General features: G+C 38.6%; 2 protein-coding genes across 3 annotated transcripts; both read left to right on the plus strand.

The window, feature by feature from the left end:
* Positions 1–2: 2 nt before the first annotated feature.
* LOC113108071 (uncharacterized) lies at positions 3–5,804 on the plus strand. Its single transcript, XM_026270892.1, has 2 exons — positions 3–251; positions 4,456–5,804. The coding sequence occupies exons 1-2, from the start codon at positions 74–76 to the stop codon at positions 5,802–5,804; spliced, it is 1,527 nt and encodes a 508-aa protein (XP_026126677.1). The 5' UTR covers positions 3–73.
* A 1,526-nt stretch (positions 5,805–7,330) lies between these two features.
* Positions 7,331–24,139, plus strand: LOC113108789 (serine/threonine-protein kinase LATS2-like). Of its 2 annotated transcripts, none has more exons than XM_026272107.1 (9): positions 7,331–7,560; positions 10,215–10,453; positions 10,539–10,927; positions 16,605–16,737; positions 16,832–18,357; positions 18,518–19,100; positions 19,232–19,414; positions 19,519–19,625; positions 20,099–24,139. In XM_026272107.1, exons 3-9 carry the CDS (start codon positions 10,574–10,576, stop codon positions 20,627–20,629), a joined length of 3,417 nt encoding a protein of 1,138 aa, XP_026127892.1. In that variant the 5' UTR covers positions 7,331–7,560; positions 10,215–10,453; positions 10,539–10,573; the 3' UTR covers positions 20,630–24,139. The 2 variants fall into 2 exon arrangements, with proteins under 2 accessions (XP_026127892.1, XP_026127893.1); XM_026272108.1 differs by having other exon boundaries at positions 10,215–10,437.
* The last annotated feature ends 806 nt before the right edge of the window (positions 24,140–24,945 follow it).

Raw genomic sequence — 24,945 nt, forward strand, 5'->3', positions numbered from 1 at the left:
CATTTTGGGAGTCAGATTGTAAATATTACTAGGGAAGAAAAGCAAATACATCCACAAATTCGGTGGCCTTAATATGGTTCACACATGCGTAGTGGCCGGTTGTCGGAACAGGAGGACTCCTGGGACCACACTGTCCTTCTACAGGTTTCCTCGCGACCCGGAGCGGAAGCAGCGCTGGATCTCTGCCGTGAATCGTGAAGGCTGGGTGCCAAACGAGGGCAGTAGACTCTGCAGCACACACTTTATCTCGGGTATGTGTACATCAGATATCATGGGAATCTTTTAAAAACAATGCTCATCTCTGGGTTGATTGTATGTATCTCTAGTAGAGTGGGGGGACGTTTTTGATGTTTGTAACGCACCTTTCTGATGTACATAACGGGGCTGAAAGCCAGAAAGGGTTTCCTTTTCATTTTAATTTCATTGTTATCATACACTTTGGGTTTTGGATTAAATGTAAAATTACACAATGCTTATTTAGCTTTTACTTCACTTTTGGTTTTGCACACAAGGGTCACACATTGGCGGTCAAAACAGAACGAAGACAAACATAACATTTTTAATGAAATGAATGTACTAATGAATTTGTTCCATATTTATTCTTTAATATTTAGTATTTTTTATGGGATTTAATCGTACTTGACAGTATTCAATATTCAGTATTTATAAGTCAATTTGGATAAAAGTGTCTGCTAAATGACTAAATGTAATGTAAATGTAAATGATGCACTGTTTATGTATTTAAAACATTAGGGGGAAAAAATTAATAAGGGGTTCTATTATAATTTTTCAACTTAAGTTAGTTTGTAATGTTGCTCTTTGAACATAAAAAAGATCTGCAAAGCTATAAAGGTCAAAGTCCACTTCAAATTTAGAAATTTTATTGACTTGTTTGGACTACAACATATTTTTACATTTTATATTACAATGTATATTTTCAGGGATTTGTGATATCGCAAAGATCGACGAATGGGACGAGACCTGGTTGAGCTGCTCTTAGAGAAGGCAGCGAGTGTTATCAATATGTTGGAGATACACAAGATTTCCCAAGGCTGACAAACTTAGAGTGGTTCCAAACATCCAGGTTTAAATCTCGCTCAAATTGATTTGATTTTGACAATATTTACACTGAAGCTCGGAGGCGGCTATGGTTAGGGGCATGACATTTTCTAACCAGGCGACGAGCGCTGCCAATCACAACACACACTGGCCCAGCTAACCAGTCACAGCACATTTCCTATTTCAGAAGCTGGGCCTTCATTTGATACAAGAGCTATTCTATAAAGGTAAAACAGTAGCAAAACTCGAGAGCTTGTTGATCTGTTTTCAATGAATTTACTTAGCTTTTACAGGATTTTAAGACAATAGATTCATTAAGTCATTAAGGTATTATCTGGTAGATATTATCTTTCATATGTATTTCCCACTGCATATCTCTGTACCAGAGTTGCAACATAACTGTTGTTTTTGTAAAAATAATTTAAAACTTCTACATTGGGTAAAATTCCTATTTTGCTTGTCAGTAATGAACCTTTTTTAATACAACATTAAAAAAAATTAACTTATAAAAATCGATTGTTTGATCATATCTAAATGTACATTAAAAAGCAAAACCTAACAAAATAAGCAGTTATGACCAGCAATACTGTTTTGAGCTATGAGAGTAGAGCTTAAAGGGGGGGTGAAATGCTCGTTTTCACTCAATATCCTGTTAATCTTGAGTACCTATAGAGTAGTACTGCATCCTTCAGAATCACGAGCGCCAGTAGGATTTTGCGTTGAGAGCGTTTGGAAGTTGTGACATTACCGTGAGGAAAAAAAACCATCATCCAAAACAAACCATGGCTAACAGTCAGATTCAGCCGTTTATTTATGATCCAGAATCAGATCCCGAGGCTGAAACTGAACGAGAGCAGCATCAGCAATGACTCGCTCCGAGCGGGGCTCGAACCCGGGTCTCCGGCATGGGAGGCGGACGCACTAACAAGGAGGCAGAGATATTTGAAGCAGTTTTACTCATCGCCTGCGGTTCCAACACACGATCGTGACCCTTTTTCGTTGGGATTGCATCATCCTTAAGAGATAAACGATACGCAAATCCGTCGTCAAACTGGGCCTTGTTTGTAAAACAAGCATCTTCGAAATGCAGGTGTAACCCCTCTCTCTTGAGATCGGGGAGTGAGGTTTACCTGCACAGTGAACTGCCGGCAGACGTGCCCTCAGGACCCATATAAGGAAATTCTGCTCCATCTAACGTCACACAGAGCCATACTCGAAAAAAACTTTCCGAAACTTGTGACAAACCGGAAGGAGTATTTTGGGAACAAAAATACTCCTTCAAACGTACAACTTAATTTTTGAAACTTTGTCCATGTTTAGCATGGGAATCCAACTCTTTAACAGTGTAAAAAACTCAGTATGCATGAAATAGCATTTCACCCCCCCTTTAATACATTTATTTATTAAACATCTATATGTCCACCTAGTGGTTAAACAATGGCATTACATATGAATATTATCTTTCTGGCCACTAAATGCCTCTAATTTGCCCATTTGCACTGGAATTTAAAAACATTTTCTCTATTTTAACCCTAAATACTACACTAATTGTAATCTAAATAATAAGCATATTAGAACATTTTATATTTTAAATGGTCATTCATAGATCATAATTATTGCGCATATTATTTAGTACCAAAATCTCTCCAAATTAAAGCTGCGGTAGGTAACTTTTGACGCTCTAGCGGTTAATAAACAGAACTGCTTGCGTCTTGCAGAAGAACATCGTAGCCGGAACTACTTCTCTCTGTTTCTGTCTATGAAGAATCACAAAGGTACTGGGTTGCTTCGCCGCGGTACCCCCGAAGCAATCTAAAATAGTCCGAATATAAACACTTATTATAGGTGCACCCTAGTGATTCAGGACAAAAACACGGTTTGGAAAATGGATTCATGGTGTACTCGCTTATTATATACATTTTGTAAATCTTGAACACAAAAAAAGTTACGGACCGCAGCTCTGATTGGTTGTTTTTTACCGGGAGCAGATGAATTTCTGCAAATGGCAATAGGACCACTGGGAGGAGCCAGAGGAGCTTGATTTTTCACAGATTATCTGTCTCATATTCTACTGTCAGGGCATAATGACAGGTTTAACAAATATGTAAAAAATATATTTTTACAAAAGTTACCTACTGCAGCTTTAACTAAGCCGTAAAATGTAGTACAGTTATTTTATTGGTTAAAAGTTACACTTAAGGTGTTTGATCACATTTGACTGCCTAGGAGTATGAGAACATATTAATGCTGTTTCATTTCCCAGAATAAAATACTATTGTAAAGCATAGTTAGCATAGTTATCCATGCACAATCAATGCACATTATGTGTTAATAATTACTAGAAATCGCTGCAAAATATAGTGAAACTGCTGTCTGTCCCAATTAATCCAATACAAACATATTGACAGAGTGATTTGTTTGGAAGTATTGATAGCTCCATGAACCACGTGACGGCGTGGCAGTGAGATCTAAGCATGTCTCAACTGTTTCTCAGCAGCTCTGGTACAGCAATATTACTCTGCAATATGCAATAGGATATACATGTGAAAGATGTTGCATTATTTGTCTACCAGATAATACCTGAATGACAAGATGAATGCAGTGTCTTAAAATCCTATACAAGCCTATAAAAATCCTATATATGTTGTAAACATTTGTGTATGTAATTTATTTACACATTTGTAGCTATTAATGCGCAACTTCCAATTCAAAACACGGGTGTTTTGATCATTTTCTGTATGTGCAAATTGAAACATTCAGCTTTTCACATCAGAGCTGTGAGTTTGAATTTCTACTTACAAATACAAGATATTAATATGACAAGTTCTCACATTCAGATCAACAACCTCTCGAGTTTAGCTACTGATTTACCTCCATACTATTCCAGGCGATCATGCCAGACTGGGGAGAGAGAGGTGTTGTAATAATTGAAAATATGTGAAAAATAATGTGTTTTTCTAACAACCTAGTATGAGAGCCTGTTCTAGCTCACCCACAAAACAAAATCAAGACTTTGTAAAAGCGCATAATAGGGCCCCTTTAATACAGAGTTTAACTTGAAATTGAGCAAAGGTGTTTAATAAAATCCAATACATGGATAGCAGATTGGTGCCCCCTGGTGGAAGAAATAATGAAAATCATATGTAATACCACGATCTAACCACTAGATGACTGTATAAATATATAAAGGGCTTTGTATTCCTTAGATGCTTGTAAGAGTATTTCCGGATATGATTGCTTATATAATTATCATAATTATTATAATTATCTCAAAGATATACTTCATCATGCCCGATTGCTCTATATTTTTATGAATGTTTTTGACAGTAAAAATGATGTTGGATTTTTTGTTTTATTTTTTTTATAGAAGTAAATGTATTTTTGTTCTGTTTACAGGAAAACAAGTAAAAAATCCTAGATCCCCAGACTATGTTCCTTCTGTTTTCACTTCAGCGCCACTGTCACCAAATATGAAGGAAGCAAGTTCCTGTGAAATGTATGATAAACAAGAGGCACAAGTGGAGGCAGCCAATGCTTTGCTCTTCTTGCAAGGACAAGGACGTTTCTTGGAGGACCATGGCCAGACTAGGAGTCAAGAAGAGCCAGAAAGTGTTTCTTCTTCATTAAGCAGCTGTGATGAAGAGGATGATAAGACTGAAGATGATGTAGAAGAAGGAATCTCACTGACAAGTGTAAACCAAATGGGAAGCCCAGTCAAAAACATTCCCCCTGACTATGAGTCCAGTCTTGAGGCTCTTAAGAAAGAGAACATGGAGCTGAGGGAATCGATAGAAAAGATGTCTCTCACTGAGGCGTCATTCAGAAATGATCCAGAAAAGGTTCGCTTCTATACGGGACTGCCGAACTACTTTGTGTTTGAGACGGTCATGTTGCTTCTCATTCCACATATGAAAGGAGACAAAAATGCAAAACTTTCAAAATTCCAGCAACTGCTCTTGACATTAATGCGACTCAGGCTTGATCTTAAAAACCAAGACTTGGCCTATCGTTTTGGGGTCAAGGTGGCCACCGTGACCAGGACTGTCCATCGGATTATTAATATAATGTTCACCACCCTCGTGCCCACTGCTGTTTTTTGGCCATCCAGAGCGGAGCTCAGAAAAAACCTACCTGCAGCTTTACGTTGCACCTACCCAGACTGTGCAGTGATCATTGACTGCTTTAGGGTATCTCTGGAAAAAGCTCTCAGTGTGGATGTGAATCAAGAGGTTGCATCTACAGCACTGACTGTGCCAGCTCATGCCATGGTGAATGAGCTTAAATATGTGATAGGTGTTGCTCCTCAAGGTGTTGTCATGTTTGTCTCGAGGGGATCACCGGGTCACGTCAGTGACAAAAATCTTGTTGAAAGTTCAGGCCTCCTTTGTAAGGTATTGCCCGGTGATGTTGTGTTGGCTGAGCATAACTTTGACATTGAGGAATTGGTGGGGGCTCGCAAAGCCGAACTCAAAATCACTAGTAGAAATTGCTATGAAAATTGCCAGAGTGGACAGGATGGAGAAAATTTCTTAATGGTTGGCACACTTTCAGATATAGCGAATGTTCACAGGCATGTTGGGAAGGTAATAGACATGGTCAAGAGGAGATACTCTATGTTGACTGGACCAGTTGAGAGTCCCTTTACGGTCATAGACCGCACTTCCAATGTGAGCACTTTTGATAAGATAGTGCAGGTTGCTTGTGCCTTGAATAACCTGTGTATTTCTGCTGCACCCCTGGAATGAGCGCTCATATTTGCCACACTTTGCAACTTTTATTTGTACATTGGCTGAATGCACCTTTATTGAGTCCCTATTTTAGCTGAAGACTTATTGTTAAAAGAGGATATTAACCTTCTTAGAGCATTTATGCAACCTAAGGACTAGTTTATACCAAACATATTCATCAGGCACAGTTCACTGGACAATCTAGTGTTTTTACAGAAGGAACTCCCTTAGTTTCTAGGCTGACTTTGTTGATGCTTCAGTTTGATAGAGACATTCCATCCATAGTTTAATTTTAATTTAGTATTGTCGAGAGTGAAGCGTGTATGCTGAGAATTTAAAATATTCAAGGCACTAAAGAAAGCATCTCTGTCGGAGACTGTTGTATTTTGACATTAGCTGCCCTTAAGTTCCAGTGCCTTTGTCCTTGAGATGCCTATACTATTTTCTTTTTTTTTTGCTTCTGTATAGATATATACTATATTTTTACATTAACCCAACAGTACTTTGTTCTTTACTTCTGATGTTGCCTTGTCACTTTACCGTGTAATGTGTAAGTCTCACAAAGTTACAGTTTAGTTATTTGCATTGCTATGAGATCATTGTTGTGTTAAATCAACATTTAGTTATGTATAGCATGATATATTCACTCTGAATTTTGACCATTGCACATGTTTCAGCACTGTATCCCTCATATCATTTAACTGTGTGTTCCATTTAACTATGTTATTGCTTAGGAAAGTGATGTTTATGTTGAATTTCCATTTCAATCATGTGTTCTATGTGAAAAGTTCACCAACACGACTGTAATCTAATGTAGCACTCTGTTGTATTTCATGTATGAAAATATCTCCATAAAAGTTGAGTACTTGTAATTGGAAATGGTATTTTGTTACTTTTCAGTGTCCTTCCAACCTTCTGTACTCCATCTAAAACTATTCTAATATAATAATAACTATTCTACTTAATATATTATTTAAGAATTTCATATAAATTAATTTTATTTATACTTTTAGTGTGACAAAATATTTTGTCACACTGCAGCAGTATTTAAAATAAAAGGATACACAAAAGGTATACGGTTTAACAATATTAGCATTATATCTTCATATATTAATATACATTTTGGCAGAAAATTCTGATGTGTATGTGTCATAAAGTTGATGAAACAGTTCCTGCTTTACGATCATTCATCAGAACGTGTCAAATCTTGTAAGCAGAGTGTTGAGGCTGGTTTAATTATGTGATATTTTTGTGATTTCCATTAGAACTTGAGACTAAAATGATGGACTGATTAAAGGATATAATGCTACAACCTGATTAATGAGGAGCCCACTGAAGAATCTAAAAACAAGTCTATTTTAAAATAACAATAATAAGCATTATGAGTTCTGGTATCTATGCGAGCAACACAAGGCTACTACATAAATTCGCCAGTATTGTCCCTGTCCTGTGATAATATCTGTTAGCTTGCATCAGATCAGAATCTCAGCTTTGTAAATGTCGGAAGCCCCGCCTAGGGTATGTGCAGTGCTGACGTGCACAGCTGCCTCACGTGACTCCTCTGGAATGTTAACAATGCAGTAAGTGTCCAACTATGTACTGCATTCTAATTCTGCCGAGAAAATGGAGGACAATCCCATGATTTTCACTGTGTGCTTTATATGAGAGGACATCGAAAGACGATCCCTGGGCAGCAAAACACCAAACAGATAATTTACAACTTTACTGAAGTTTAAATCAATTCCTTGGATTAAGGTACCACTAAAATCACATGGTGAGTAGCTCAAAGCTTTTTTTTTAACGATGGGCGTTAGTAGTTTTTAGGGATTTATAAATTCGATTTACGCTCGCGAACCCTTTGTAATTGTGGGATAGAAGGTGTATTTGTCATTTAAAGCGAGATAGGAGTGAGCGCATTCTCCCTGCGCTGGAATGCGGACTCTCTCGCGCGGATCTGCGCTCCAGCCTCGAGGCCCTGCAACTTTATTCCGTCTTAAAGTTACTTTGTGTCTAAAACATTTTGAATAATTACTGTCTGTAAAACTGATGAGAAAAAATGAGTTTATGTCCGTAAAACCTTTCTGGATATTCCGTTTTACAACTTTACAACTTTGTACAATTTTACAACAATAAAACGGAATCTTTAGCGAAACTCGCTGTAAAAAATATATTTGCTTTGGCTGGTATGACCCACATCACAGTTATGTTCAAATCTCTTGAAAATTTGCGTCGGCTGTGGTGGTGATAAAATAGAGGCTTCCACGAGCTGCAGGTTATGTTGTAACAAACTATACTTGCCGTAGGTTTTTATTTATCTCGCGCAATTAGATGTTTTAGTAGCATTATTAAAATGATGTACAATAGCGGGCCGATTACATTAAACAATGACTGTTTTGAAACTGAACAATTCACTCCACCCACAAAATGATCTTTTGTTTTTCTCGTGAGATGCGCGATGACATGTGGTGAGAGCTGTATTCATTCTTACATTTGTTTTTGTCTGCTTTGTGTTGTCAAAAAATATTTAGGAAAATTACGAAATTAAGCGACAACAGTGGCATTTTTAACCCCTTAACTGTCACCCCTTATGTTTGAACAATGTCTTATGTCCAAACTTACATTTTTATAATTGATTATCATTTTGTTAAATGATATTGATGAACCTTTTTTATGGTAACGCAATGCTGATTTTAAAATGGGTTTTAAAGGATTAATTTTGAAAAAGTTTTCAAGTTTTCAAGTGAGATATAATTTCTGATGATTTCTAAAGTGTGAAAGAGAAAAGTGCAACGAAGAAGACTTATTTTTTTATTTTTTTGACAAAGGTCTGACCTACTGTTATGATGTAGATTTTTAAGGTGCACTCTTGTCATAAAGTAATCTATTACGTTTCCTACATAATTTTTTAACAAAAAACCATTGGTAAAATATCTATTTAGGAGTCTTAGACCTTTCCAACGATATATAGTTTGTCATGATTAGATTAGGATTTAATAGTAATATAATGAAGTAAACGTAGGCGTCTCACCGAGGGGACATGTCAGTGTGATTCTGTTGTGTTTAAATGATTTCATACTTATATAGTTCTAGTGGAGTTAAATGCAGCTGAATTTGGATACCACACCATTCAGTGTCTTAAAATGAAGGAAAACATTTATAAGATGGCCTAGGCTATGTTTAAGCTGGTTGTTTGTGGGTTATTGCAGCAGTGTGTTTGTGGTCACCTGTACAGTCTAACTGCAGATGTAGCATCATTAGAAGCTTGTTATTGAATATAAATCTATTAAATGTTTACTTTTCTCATGGTTGAACTCCGAAGTGTGCTTGGATTAGTGTTTGAAAGCGGAGGTATGGTGTATTGCTGCTGTAACTTGAGGAATGGAAGGCATTGAAAGTATTGTTTTGCAAGCCTTACAGTAATGGGAATTATACTATATTTGTTCTAGACTGAGCAATGCATTTCCAGTATTGAGCACCCACATTCCAGAAATATGTTTCTTCTGAAGGTCCTTTCTTCTTTGTTTGACCAGAAGACAAGAAATGTAAAAATAAATGTTGTGAAACGTTTGGTATTTTAAGACCCCACGGATATAATGATGTGAGGCATTTTCACTCCTGTTATGAATTTGAGGTATTTCCTTTAGAAACAGGAAGTTTGAGCAGGATATATTGAAGGGCTTGCTTTTAGTTCAAGTCACAGTCATGAACCATGGTCAGTAGCTTTTTAGTCTGTTTCTCCAGAACAGAACACTCTACATTTTTATTTTCAACATTTCAGGGTTGGTAAGATAAGTTATGCACACCAAAATATAGTAAAATAGCAATATTGTGAATTTAATCGTTTGTACCAAAGCTGAATTTTCAGCAACCAAATTAAGAAATTAAGGTAATAAGTAATTTTTCTTTATATATATATATATATACTGTATATATATATATATATATACTGTATATATACAGTATGTATGTATATAAATAAATAATAAAATAGAAATATAAATCTTTGTATAAATGCCTTTACTGGCACATATGTTTTGCTTTGACATCAATTCAATGCATCCTGAATAAAATAATTCATTGGTTAAAAAAACTTTTCATTGTTGTCATAAGATCCAAAGTATATTTTATAAGTTATGACACTGTTTGTGTTGTGTAGAAGTTTGATTTTGCATCTACAATAAAGGTTTGCCATATAACCATGTGAGCTGCTGCATAAATAACATGCTGCTATTCTTCTGACTGCATATTCTGCATCAAGGAAGTAACAGCACAGATGTGCACGTGTTTAGGGATAAACCTATCTGTTGACAGAGGTGCTAATGTCTGATCAGACTCAGACTGTCAGGCATTTGACATAGAGAAGTGATGCAGGGTCTTGGACGTGCCTGGACCGCACCCTGACCCTTCTGTCTAACACTGTCTCCACAGGCAAAGATGCATACCAGACTGGGATGGAACAAAAATGCAGACATAACCCCTCACATGTCTTGGGAGGAGGGGGAGTGTGAGCCCTGAAAGGGGTGCTGGGATGTGAGTAGGCCAGCATCCAGCACGAGCCAGAGCCAAAGAGGCAGCATCAACAAAGACGAGTGAAAACAGGAATCCTAATCTTCCCTAGCATCTTTCCCATTGCAGCCTGTTATCTATTCAGGTCAGACTGAGCCTGGGTGTGTACAATTCTGTGTCTTAGTGTATGATTGCACTTCCATTGTGTGTTTTAGTAACTGGCTAAATCTTTCTGTGTTTTTCAAGGGTGAAGCATTTGTGTGTACAGGCCACGTTCACTCATGAGGCCTAAGACCTTCCCTGCCGCCCCGTACGTGGGCAACACGCGCCAGCGCCTGCAGGAAATCAAGGAAGGACTGAAACAACCTGCGAAGCTGGTGAGCCAGGCGCTTCATGGAGGGAGCTCTCGAGGGGAGGGGGGCAGAGGTGGGGACTCTAAGGGGAAAGACCAAGCTGGAAGGCAACAACAGCTCCGGCAGCCTCAGAAGTTCAACAACTACCAAAATGCGCTGCGAGAGATCCGCAAGTCTCTATTGCCCTTTGCCAATGAATCAGGGCCGGGATCCAGCTCGGGACATCCTGGTGAAGTCAACAGACAGATGTTGCAGGATCTCGTCAATGCTGGTTGTGATCAGGTAAGTAATGTCTCTGTTGGATAATATAAATATACTGGATGTATACTGTATGTGTAGGTATTCAAATTTCAGATAGTAATATAAATAATACAAAATGATATAAGAATGTTTTTAAAAAGATTTATGTAGCCTGTATGTGAGTGTATATTTATTTCTGGTTTGTAATATTTAAAAAAATATATTTCAATCAATTTAACATGTCCTTGCTAAAAAAGAAATCTTATTTACACAAAACAATTTTTTAACCATTTCTTTTTTCAGCAAGGACATGTTAAATTGATTGAAAGATATATATTTTTTAATTTTATATACACACACACATGTATACGGATACATACATGCATGCATACACACACACACACACACACACACACACATACGGATACATAGACAAATGCAGTTGTATAAACTTGCATTCAGAAATGTTTCTGAAAAAAAAATCTTTTTGAGCTTAAATATCAAAGATTGAACTTTGAACATTGTACAGTAGAAATTAAGTCTTTGCCAAGTCTGAAATCATTACATAATATAGAATGTAATGTTGAAATGGCAGTTTTCACAACTTATTTGGTTTTTTAGTTGTTTTCTTTGATGAGCTCAGTGGAACATCTCCGCCCCAAAGGAAGTGGCAGAAGCCAAGTCAGCCCTTCCTAATCCTTACCTTTAACACTCAAAATACAAACATTTATACAGACTTGTGTTTCAGTTGTACATGCCAGTATTAGTGTTAGCTGATAATGGTCCAGTTAATATATAACTAAATGCTGGAACATTATACTGTAGTATTTGTAACTGATTGTTTCAGTGTATCTGTGTTGCTGTGCAATAGTGGTTGTTGTGCAATCACTATTTAGTTAAATGTGTTACATGTGTTCTGGTCCCTGTATTGAAATCTAGTGGCTGAATATTAAAGGGATAGTTCACCCAAAATCTCTGTTATCATCTACTCACCCTCATGCCGTTCCAAACATGTATGGCTTTCCTTCTTTTGTAGAACACAGAAGAAGATACTTTGAAGAATGTTGATAATTGAAAAGTTGTGGTGACCACTGACCAAAAAAGAAACAACTGAGATATTTTACATTCACAGAGCAGTGTTGTTATAATACTAAATTTAAAACCTTAACCTTGATATTAAGCTGAAATGAAAATTTCATAGAACATAATAGAACAACTTACTGAATTAGATTTAAAGTGTTGAAACAATTCAAAACCTTTATAAATACTATAATAGTATATAAATAATATTAAACAACCTACCACTGAAAAAAAATAAATCCATACAAGTTTGAAACGACATAAGGGGGAGAAATTGATGGCAGGATAAAAAATAAAATAAAAAACAGCCTGTTCATTCATTTGTGTCAAACATGCAGGAGACCAAAGGTCCTATAGTTTGTTTCGGTCTCTCTAAAGCAGACTCATTGTCAGATCATTGATGATTATGTGTTGGAGCTTTGCTGCTAATGTTCAGATACAGCTCTGAGAGCAGCCCTGTGATTGCATTAGGCATGTGAGGAATGCTGTGCTCAAGCCCATGCACAACACCAGCGAGAAATCCACCACGGCCCAGTGGAATTACGAGGCCTAGCTGAAGGGAGCCAAGCTGCCTTTATGACATGGCTAAATAGAGACTGGAACGGGACTTTTTTAGGTCTCTGGAAGCTGAAACATGCTATCAGATGAAGTATAGTATGGAGTCAGACTTGATTTGGATCATGATGTCTGAATACATTCCTGACAGGCTTATCTTTTGCTGTCGGTCCTGATGCTGGCTGATTATGATATGCATGAATGATCATTTTATGTACTAGTATGAGTTTATGTAGTAACAGTTCATTAATACTATAATTAAAGTAAGATTAACCCTCCATTTGAGGACAGCTACTTTAAACATGATTTCCACCATTTATATTTATTGAATTCAGAACTGACAGCATACTATTTCACAGGCATATGTGAATTTCACAATCATACGGTTGATTTTTCTTTGCCCTGCATTCATGGGACGAACGACAGCAGTACACACAGAGGAAGTGCTCCGTTCATTCGTAGATGGGTGGTACAGTTTCCCCAGCAGGAATACAGTAAGCAGGGATGTCCCTTTTCTGGTCCTTTGAAATTTTTTGATTTTATATGTGGGTTAAAGGTTTTTATTCAGTTGTTACAAAAACATGAAATTTGTGTTTTGTGGCTTAGTCTGTCTGACTGCATGTCTCCTCGTTTTCAGATTTAGCCTGGCCAAATATTCATTGAGTTTGAATCTTGTCCCTGTGTTGTGCACCACATGCGCCTAGACCTCCCATAAGTTCTGGGCATACATTTCGGCATGTTTTTATTAGTAGTAATTTAGTCATTATTGTGAAATGACTCGGTTGTGGTGTGTGACTAGTTATTTTTAGTTCGTCATCGTCGTCTTCTGACTAGGGGCCTGTGTTCCTCTCAGACTCTCTGTACATTCCAGGAAGGTAAATGGCTGCCTTCTGGTCCTTCCCTGAGCTGCTTTAGTTTGGTTGATATAGTTGGATTTCGCCTCACAAATTACACAGCAATGTGGCTGACGGTTACATAACCACCTCTGAAGGAGGAAATGTTTTAGTTGGGGAATGAAGGGGGTGGGGTGTAGGAAGAAGATGAGTATGACATGTGTTGTGGATTTGTGGTTTGGAGCTTAGGATATGAAAAGCTGTCTGCATACATCATGCATGTGATGCTTGTGTACTGGCGGAATATACGTGATATGATAAATGTCTAGTGCGGCGTTGACATATCGTGTTTGCACATGATCTAAATGTTTATATTAGCCATCTTGCACAACGCAGTTTGTCCAGAATGTTGAACTGGTCAGTTGAGTGCATTTTTACATTGAAAGTCAATCTGAAACACTATTAGACTTTTGTTATGTGAGTGGAACAGAATATTTAACAAGAACTAATGTAGGACAGGGCTCAATTTTTTCTTCATCACTAAATATCAGTGGTTGGTGGGAAGGGGCTGAAAAGTAAGAGGTATCGGGGATGTCATCCAAAAAGAAGAGCAGAGTAAGTTATTGTATATAAAAGATTACAATGACATTTGTCATTGTCGACATTCTTTTGGGCAGTGCGCTGACTTACAAAGTGATTGTATTGTGGGCGTCCCGAGTTCGAATCCCTGCTTGAGGACATTTTTTTTTAGTTCATGCATGCCCAAGGATTTGAACCCATGACCTTGGATTGTAGTGCTATGCTGGCTGTTTTAGCTGCTGTTTTAGCTATTTTGCTATTTTAAGGATGATGTTTCACCTCTCCATCCACTGATGATGATGCCCATCCGGTCCTTGTCTTGGAGTCCTCCATATGGCTTTCGTTACCATGTTCAGTGGTGGAATGTGTTTCAGAATTTGGGTCAAAGTGGAAGCTCTTAAAAATGAATAGTGATGGAATATATTTATGTCACTTTATTCAAGACTATAGACTGTTTACTTTTTAAAGTATGAGTTTGGGAAAAAAGGAGAAAGAAGTGTTTGTGTTTCTGTGTGGGTACTTACTTACCGACCGACGCCACAGTCAGTAATTGAATGTCTAGTGTAGCATTGAGGCTTGTGGTCATGACAAGGGTGTAAATACAAATGAGATATTTTGGGACCAACCAAATGAACGCTTGGAGCACATTGGAACAGAAAGTTTTCAAAAATAAAGAGAGGAGGAGGGGACAATTTAAAATGAGACTGAAACATAGATTTATACATGGATGGAACTTCTGCTTGCTGGCCCGTGGAATGTCCTGATCATCTGTCACCATGACAGTGGAGGTCAGAGCTGAAACTCTGACCTGGGGCCAGACCAGACCTAGCCCTTCCCGAAACCAGACTGAAGTCCATGTTGGATTGTTGTGTGTGTGTGTGTGTGTGTGTGTGTGTGTGTGTGTGTGTGTGTGTGTGTGTGTGTGTGTGTGCGTGTGTGTGAGTTTTAAAGAGGGAACGAGAGAGTGGCGCCTTTAAATAACCAAGGGGGACGAGAAGGCACACACCCTTGGAGCGGACAGTGATGGAATGCAACAGAAAGCCATGGCAATTCTGAGAGCAGCAATCACAGACAGCGTGTGCTCAGAGTATTTCCTGCATGTTTTGTACAGTTCTGACTTTGTAAGTAAGCATGTAGATAAACTGATGGCAATACACAGAGTAATCTAAACTACCCAGGGAATGTGTAGAATGCGTGTGGATGTGGCACTGCGTACTGAGTGTGCCCAAGGTTTTATAGCTGCTTGTGTATGGCCATTGATTTTTACTCTGTCAGTGCCATCTAACCAAAACTCTGTAATAGTCTTTATCACTCTAAATTTGTCAGTTTCATAATATGAATCTACTTTGAACGCATAAACAGAAGTATGTGCGGAATTAGGCACTTACCCCACCAATTTTCCATGGCATGCTTGGTGCAGCATTATGTTTGACCACCAGAGGCAGTATAAAACAGCTTGTTGTGGTGCTGTAGAATTGGGTTTGGGCAGAATGTCTTCTGAATGAGGTCATATGCCATTCAAGGGGATTTCCTCATATAGGTGTGGGTCTGCTCACAGAAGATTGTACATGTCTGAGATGTTTTATTTTAAATTGCGCTGTCACAAAATGTGACAAGGGACCAAGACTAAAGGTCTTCAGTTTCCTTACAGACAACAGAGTTGTTGCATGGTGGGTAATACTGTTGAGAAAAAAAATAAAATAAAAAATAAATATATATATATATATATATATATATATATAAATTGTTACTTTAAATTCAGTATAATTATAAAAAATTAATAAAAATCAAAGTTTCAAATTAAAATGAATGTTCCTTAAGTATAACCATCAAATCTATGAATCATTTCAAGGGTCCCACAGTGCGATGTGTGGTCAGATGTGCCCAGCTCTGGTCATAGTGCACTTGTGGGCTGGGACCGGAAGACCCTTGTGCTAACTTACAGAGGAAGCAGCTGCAGGGAATGTTGTTTTAACAATTATCTGTTGTGTGTGTATGTGCTAAGGGTTAATTTATATTTACGCGCATGTTCATGTGGACATATGTGTTTATCTAAGTGCATTGAGGTAATTTTCCATAACTAGTACAAATTCTAAAACTGTACGATACCATTTTGGTTAAAGTATTTGTCAAGCTACATACATTCCTTTTGCTCAAGAACATGCATTCCTTTTTTGCTGAAGAATGTTAACTAAATTAAACTAGAGCATTGCCTTTTAAGTGAAGGAAATCTGACTTTGCCTTAAATGTAAAAGAAAAGAAAAAATATATAATTTTGGCTCTATTAAAGTCTCTCCAGAAATGAATTTCTCTGCAAATTAAAGAACAAAATCTACACTTTCTGGTTGTCCTACATCTGATGTGGGATATTTTGGGGAATTTATTGACAGTCATGGCCTCAGCAGCTTTGCTTTGCTTCAAGTGATTTAATTCAAACTGATCTCTGTGATTATAATAAAGAGTATCATGCCTACAGGTAGCCTAGTTGTAATCTCATCTTTAAAAGTACTAGTAGTATTGAATCTTAAGTAGCATTTAAAAACCTCATATAAGTGAAGTTGTGCCTCATTTGTAAATAATGACAGGAAATGTATTGTGAAAACCAAAAAAAAAAAATTTGTACGCATCGCTATTTTTTTTTAATAGTTCTCTGCTTCCCATTTCTGAAACAGGAAATGGCAGTCCGTGCCCTAAAACAGACTGGCAGCCGTAACATTGAGGCAGCATTGGAATACATTAGCAAAATGGGTTACCTGGACCCTCACAATGAACAGATTGTACGTGTCATCAAACAAACTTCCCCAGGTATGTGCAGACTATAAGCATATATTACTATATTCATTTTATGAATGATGCACTGCCTTTAAACTCAAAATTACCCTTTTTAAATTCACTACAGGAAAAACTGGCATGCCAAATTTAATGGACCACAGGGTGGCAATGGAGGGCACTGGGGATGGGGCAATGCCACCTTATCACCAAATGGGAGCACCACTGTATGAGGGAGCTGGTTATGGGGCTGAGGGTGAGATGGCTCGTGCATACATGGGTGGACCACCTGTCATGAACTACATGCCACCGCCTGCCAACAATTCACAGGGTCCTACCATGGGAAACCCAATGGGTCGTCCTGCAAGTATGGGTGCCTACTCCACAAGCATGGCTCCCCAAAATAACCCTGGGAACCCTATGTACACCCCTGGTCCAGCCCAGCAAAAAGGCTACCCTGGTGGGATAGAACAGGCCATGATGGGCTACAGTGTGCCTGGACCACCCATGCAAATCCAGCCTCAGCCCTCGGGAGGTCCTGGCACTCATTATGACTACAGGCCTCATATGATAGAAGCCTCTGGCTATGGGGTAAAACGAAGTGCTTCTTTCCAGAATAAGATGACCCCGCTAACATCCGAAAACTATGTTAATATGCCAGGCAAAGGAGCAATGGGCCAAAACTCTGGTGGCTACCCTCCTAACTTATATCTTCCACCACATTCGCACCCACGCCAAGCCAGTCCCACCTCACACCAGGTTCACATGATGCAGCGCTCACCTGGAGCTATGGGTGGTGAGTTTTCTGATGTTCCTCAAGGCCTTCTCACTCCTTCCAGGGCAAGTCTAAACCTCGACCTCTATGAGCATCACTGGCCAGGAGCCCAAGGTCCTGAGGGGACTCCTTCAGCTAGGCAGCCACAGGGGCCCTTTAGAGGTGAGGTACGTGTCCCCAGTAGGACCAATTCTTTCAACACCCACCAGAAGGTGACTGTGAGGCAGGCATTGCCTCCTGCAGCTAGTGTTGCTGGAAAGCAGGATGCATCTTTGGGTCCGCCAAATACAATAACTGCAGTGAGCTCTCCACCAATCCAGCCACCTGTTAAGAGTATACGGGTCATGAGGCCTGAGCCGAAGACAGCTGTGGGACCATGCCATCCAGGGTGGCTGAGTGCACAAGCCCAGGATGCACCAGAGTCTCACGGATACATGCCAGATGAGACTTTTGCCCTGGAGCCCAATCAAGAACACCGCTGTCCGCCTCCACCCTACCCCAAAACACTGCTCATGCCTGGATCTGGACCTGGAACTGAGCCTGTATCCCTGGAGACTGGAGCCATGGGTGGATTTCAAGATGTCAATACTACAAGTAGAACAGTCCAGAGTGCCTCAGTAGGAAAGCAAGAGGAACCAGTCTCCAAAGACAAAGTGAAAACTGGCAAAGGAGAGAAGGCAGTGAAGGATAAGAAGCAGATTCAAACCTCACCTGTGCCTGTGCGAAAGAATGCCCGTGATGAAGAGAAGCGAGAGTCTCGCATTAAGAGTTATTCTCCCTTCGCCTTTAAGTTCTACATGGAGCAGCATGTGGAAAACGTGATGAAGACCTATCAGCAGAAACTCAATCGCAGGATGCAGCTGGAGCAAGAGATGTCCAAGGTAACCAGTGCTAGAACTCTATTAAACAATAAATACATAGATGGTTGATTTGCATTCCAGACAATTGTTGTGTTAAATGAGTGTTTGATATTGAGTCTAAATGTTATTACATTATTGTCATTAATCAAGCCACCCTTTTCTATCTCTTCCACTCCACAAGGCTGGCCTTTCAGAGGCAGAGCAGGAACAGATGAGAAAGATGCTTTATCAGAAGGAATCCAATTACAACCGACTACGACGTGCCAAGATGGACAAATCGATGTTTGTCAAAATCAAGACACTCGGCATCGGGGCCTTTGGTGAGGTGTGTCTTACACGCAAAGTAGACACGGGGGCCCTGTATGCTATGAAGACTCTACGAAAGAAAGATGTTCTGAACCGAAACCAAGTAGCCCATGTGAAAGCAGAACGAGATATCTTGGCAGAGGCTGACAATGAGTGGGTAGTCAGGTTGTACTACTCATTTCAGGACAGAGACAGCCTGTACTTCGTCATGGATTACATTCCTGGAGGAGATATGATGAGCTTGCTGATCCGTATGGGGGTTTTTCCAGAGCCCTTAGCCAGGTTCTACGTGGCAGAACTAACGCTGGCCATCGAGAGTGTGCATAAGATGGGCTTCATCCACAGGGATATCAAGCCGGACAACATCCTAATTGACCTGGACGGACACATCAAGCTGACTGATTTTGGTCTGTGTACTGGGTTCCGTTGGACTCACAACTCCAAGTATTACCAAAAAGGTAAGGGACTTGAAGAAAAGGTTATACTCATAGCTTTTAGCTGTTTGAAAGTGGCTTAAATACTGTTACAGTGTTCTTCAAATTAAATTAATTGGTTGTCTTTACTTTCTCTCTTTGCACTGTTTGAATAGGGAACCATATCCGGCAAGATAGTATGGAGCCGAGTGACTTTTGGGATGATGTGTCTAACTGCCGTTGTGGTGATCGGCTGATGACTTTGGAACAGCGGGCAACTCGACAACACCAGCGCTGCCTGGCACACTCTCTGGTGGGCACTCCTAACTACATTGCCCCTGAGGTGCTTTTGCGCAAAGGTACGGAGTGCACAGAGTCCACTGGAAGTACAAGCTAGTCACTAGGAAGTGCCAGTGTTTATAGATCTCTTCTACTCTTAAGTGTGATACTTTCTTATGTGCAGGATACACACAGCTGTGTGACTGGTGGAGTGTTGGAGTAATCCTGTTTGAAATGCTGGTTGGTCAGCCACCCTTCCTTGCTCCAACCCCAACGGAGACGCAGCTTAAGGTAAGAGCTCTGTCTGCATTTTATTAGGTCTCTTTGCTTATACGGTTAATGTAAACCAGTCTGTCCAGTCATGCTCCTGGAGGGCCAATGTCCAGCAAAGTTTAGGTCTAAATTGCCCTTACACACTTGAAAGTTTCTAGTAATCCTAAAGACCTTGATTAGCCAGTTCATGTGTTTAATAAGGGTTGGAGCTGAACTCCAACACAAGATAGTGGCTCTCCAGGAGAAGGATTGGACAACCCTAATGTAATCAGACTAGACATGTTGTCTTTGGAGTTATAACTTTTTAGGTTTTATGAAATTGTGACAATAGGGATGAGGCACTGCTTACGTTGATGTAATCACCTTCATGGGTTCCTTTTTTATTGAGTTGAAGTAAAGTGGACAGCTTGTCTTCTGTAAATTTTTTACATGTTTGGGATATATGGAATGGTAAAAATTATCGAATAACTTTGTTCCCAATGCCTCCGCAGGTGATAAACTGGGAGAACACCCTGCAGGTGCCTCCACAAGTAAAACTGAGCCCAGAGGCAGTTGACATTATTGGTCAACTCTGCTGCTCAGCAGAAGAGCGTCTGGGAGGAAATGGGGCTGGAGAGATAAAGGCTCACCCATTCTTTGCTGAGATGGATTTCTCCAGCAATCTTCGTACACAACCTGCTCCATACAGACCGAAGATTGCCCACCCCATGGATACATCCAACTTTGACCCTGTGGAAGAAGAGGGGGGTCCAGGAGCCTGGAGTGACAGTGGTGACAGCACCCGCACTTGGGACATGCTTTGTTCTCCTCACGGCAAACACCCTGAGCATGCCTTTTATGAGTTCACCTTCCGAAGGTTTTTTGATGATAATGGCTGTCCATTCCGTTATCCCAAGCCCCCGGAAGCAAAGCAAGACCTGTCCAACAGTAGTGTGGCTGGGGGCCTTAAGCCTGAGCTAGAAGAGGAAGAGGTTCATGAGGAGGAAGAGCAAGGGGAAGGGTGTGAGCCGGTTTATGTGTGAGAATGTTGGATAAGGTGTTCACGCTGCTCTGCCTTTACCCATAGAGGACCTCGACAGTTAACACGCTGCATCTCCTACACTTCCTTTTAACCCAACTTTTTCTTCAGAGTGTTTTGGACAGGTTAAATGCATGGAAGAACATCAGAAATGGAGTGCAGAGAGTTCCATGTGAAACGTGTTTATTCCTCCAAAAGCATTATGCTGTGTCCTTTGCCTGTTAAAAAATGACTCAAGCTCTGACCTGGGACCAAGGAAATACACGCAGCTTAGTTCATGGGGATGTTGGTGTGACTGATAAAGTTGGCTACTCTCCTATGAGAGCACAAAAACAGATGTGTGTAGCTGCTGCTCTGTGGTTTGTCAGTCAAACCACTCTACTCTTATGGTTAGTGTGGTCTGCGTCGACTGTGCCCCATTCCTTTATTCCACTGGGGGAAAATATCCCAGTCTTACATCATATTTTAACACTTCCTTCACCTCTCTTAACCTGGTGATGCTAACACAGCCATTCCAAACACCAGAGTTCATGGTGAGGGATCAGAAGAGAGCTGGGCTTAGGATGGTGGCTATATGGTCAGGTTGCGATAAGGACATATGCCAAGCGCAGAGAGAAACATCACAATTCTCCTTTATAATTCAATCCCATAAAAATATAAATGCATGTACATGCAACATGCTGTCAGTTACAACTGTGGAGTTTTTTTTTTATTATTATTGTATTTTTTATAACACTAAACTGACTTTTATAGCGAATTTCAGGAACATTTTCTTAAGTATGGAAGTCAGATTTGCTAATGTTCTACCATATGTTCCCAGTCATTTTCACTACATTTGTCTAAAACAAAAAGTGTTTTAGAAAATTTTGTGCCGCCACCAAGTGGTTCAAAGTGACATTGTAAACAGTCATTTGGATTCTTTTAAAGATTTAACTTCTACATTATAAGGTCTATTATTTACATTTACAGTATTAGGTCACTTCTTCATGCAAAGTCTGTCCAAAAATTATGCAGTATTTTGCAGTTAAAACACTAATTGCAGCCTTTTTGTAAATATTATGCAGTTACACATGTTTCATGCCTTATCAGGTCAAACGGTGCTCTCAGATGACATATTGAGACAAAATATTTTACGTACAGTCAGCACTTCAAGAACATGGGATCTTAAAACTCCCATTATTTTTAAAGGTTTTATTTCCACATCTTTTAAATGTTAATCAACCCATTAAGTTAGAGATATATTATTAGGTCATACATAATGTGTGGAAATAATGTCACAAACAAAATTAAGACTCTTAATAGAAAATTAAAACGACCTGAACATACGTCTCCTTTGCTTGTCAGAAACATGCATGGTAGCATTCGTTCTTTCAAATTAAATGCCACAAAAAACATTGCAATATTGCCATTTTTATTTTCCATTGTGTGTTAGTTTAGTTGCTGAAGTACTGTTTTAATCATTTAATAACAAATATCTTATCTGGATTGCTTTTTTGTTTGTTTGTTTAAAGGCTTACTAAACCTGCTCCCAATAGTTGCTTTACATTCATCTGTTGCTTTAAGTGTATCTAAGATGTGCATCACACATTGTTTTTAGAGGTGTGCTACAGACATGCAACTGGCCATCCAGAACAAATCTGCAACATAACAGTTTTCAACTTTACAAAATTACAAGAGCTGGGTCTCCAGCTATTTCCTTTTCTTGTTATGAAGAATACTTCATATGCTTTTCATTGTGTAACTCTGTCTGCTTTATCTTCTTCCTGTTTCCCAGAATTCTTAATTGCATTTAGTTTCATAAGAAGATCTTAAAAAGTCAGACGGGTGGTTTTTGTTGTGTGTGTGTTCATGCTCATCCAGATCCACTGGAAATGATCTTGTCTGTCGCCATCAGTGAACTTTGAAACCGAATCATTAGAACAAATGCAAAAATGTTTTGTCATCAAGGCTGCTGCTGCACCATTTTAAATTGATCTCACAGCACAGTATTATAAAAATGTAAAGAATACTCGGAGGCAGATACCTTTTAGAAATGGTGAAAAAGTGGCTAAAGAAAAGACAAATATATCTGATGGTATGGCTATGTGCAATACAGAAAATACATTATATAGTTTTCTAAATACAACAAATAGCCTTTATAACTTTAAAACTGAATTATGCTATCTCAAAGTATATATTATATTGATTTATATATTTTCCGTATAGTTTCATGACCCAATGCTGCTTATTGTTATTAATATTACACTATAAAGTATCATTATCATCAAATTTTCATTTATACTTTCTCTCTCTCTCTCTTTGTACAAAGTGTGGTTTTGATTGTCAGTGTGATTGACCTGGTGTAAGACGAACTGTGTGCCTTCTTATGAATGTGTGGGTGTGTGTACCATGTGCTGATCAGTATTTCAGGAGAAGATGGAAAAGGCCTTCGCTTCTTGCTCTCAGGCCGGTCCTGAGTGGAATAGAGAGGGTGCTTTTGGTGAGATAGCTTGAGAAAGACAAAGAAGCAGCAAGAATAGATGATTGTCAATGGGACTCTGAAGGAGATGTATATGCATGTCATAGCAGGATGAATGAGGAAACACATTGTATGCATTTAATCAGTGATAAGGTTCGTTTTGAATTTCTGTATGAAGTCCATTTAATATTGTCTTTCTGAGATCTAATCATCTGTGGTGGTTATGTGTCACTGCACAAAATGTTCTTTGTATTAGATATCTCTCAAGCTGACTGACAATCATGTGGTTAATTGTTTGCAGTCAATATTGTCAAAAAACTTGTATGACCGCTGACTGAAAGAGCTTTAAAAAAAATTTTTTTTTAAATATATATTGTGTCAGTATGATCACTCCTAAAAGTTAAGTGAAACCTTAACAAACATATTTTTATGTGAATGTATATACCAAGTCAAATTGGTATCATGCCTTTGGTCCAATCAGACAAGTTGATTGAGCTCCATGGAGTGTGAAAGCAAGTTTGGCAGATGTTTGCTACCCCATATTCGTCAGAACGGACCACTCAGTGAAAAAGCATGAGCTTTCTATGAATCTCTCAGAGAGTCAGGTTTAGGTTTGAATGTAATGTGTGTGCTGTGCTTAGGATGGATTCTGTGTTCTGTGTCTTTGGAAAATGTTGACTGACAATCTTTGACTGTATTTAGAATTGTGTGATGATGGGACTTTTTTCTCTAATGTATGTTTTTGTATTTTAATGGATGAATGGGTTGGGACTTTTTGACGTTTGTAATCTTTTAACTGTATTATATAATACTGTTACTATTGAACATATATTTATACAGATATACATATTTTTTGTATCCCTTTATTCTTATTTTTCTCTTTTCTGAGCTAACTTTTGAACCTCCCCTTGTCTACAGTATTACAGAAAGTATGCATTTGGATATATATCTCATTTTTTACATGTGTGTATGAACTGAGAATGTTTAAGAAATGCTTTCGCTATCCTCATTTGTAATTGTATATGTCTAAATTAAATTAAACAAATCATCCTCTTGTTTTGAGTGTTTTGTGTGTGTCTCTCTGTGTGTGTGTGTGTGTGTGTGTGTGTGTGTGTGTGTGTGTGTGTGTGTGGCTGTAGAGGTGTCTGGGCTACACCCTAGATATTTTTAGCTGATGTAACACATCAGAGCATGAATATCTTTGTTATTAACCCATTTATTTCCAGCAATAACTTCATCAAAATTTACTTTTTTAATAACTTTTAGGTTTGAAGGCAGTCAAATTACAGTCATGATTACAGGATGAATATTTTACAATGCTGATTTTAAGTCTTGATGAGGTCTATATCAAAAACATCAAAATACAGATACTTTGTGCATATAACAATTGAAATGGTCTATTATTATGATTGTGAATCATAATGTGAACACCACTGTTGTCACCATAAGAATGAAAACAGATTAGCTGTGATTAGTATCAAAACCTTTTTTGATGATAAAACTGCATGTTTTGAGGTATTATTACATTAAGTGCAAATAAATGATGCATTATCATTCCCTATCCACAACCACCTAAAAATAAAAAATATTGTACATTTATTTTATAATCACTTTTTACTTTGTAATATTCCACCAGTTACAGTTGTGAATAAAAATGCACCTGCACACATAACTGAATTTTTGGGGGAATAAATTGGTTATGGAGTTAAATACTAATAAGTTAAACGCTAGCAGAAATTGACAGTGCTGTCTAAAAAATTCAATTGTGTCTACATCAAATGCAATGCTTAAAATGTAAACAAGCACATATGTATTCAGTTAAAAACTACAAGTCAGATTTTACCATAAAACAAAATGATTAA

Source organism: Carassius auratus, chromosome 9 (genome assembly GCF_003368295.1).
Source record: "Carassius auratus strain Wakin chromosome 9, ASM336829v1, whole genome shotgun sequence".
Classification (NCBI taxonomy): domain Eukaryota; kingdom Metazoa; phylum Chordata; class Actinopteri; order Cypriniformes; family Cyprinidae; genus Carassius; species Carassius auratus.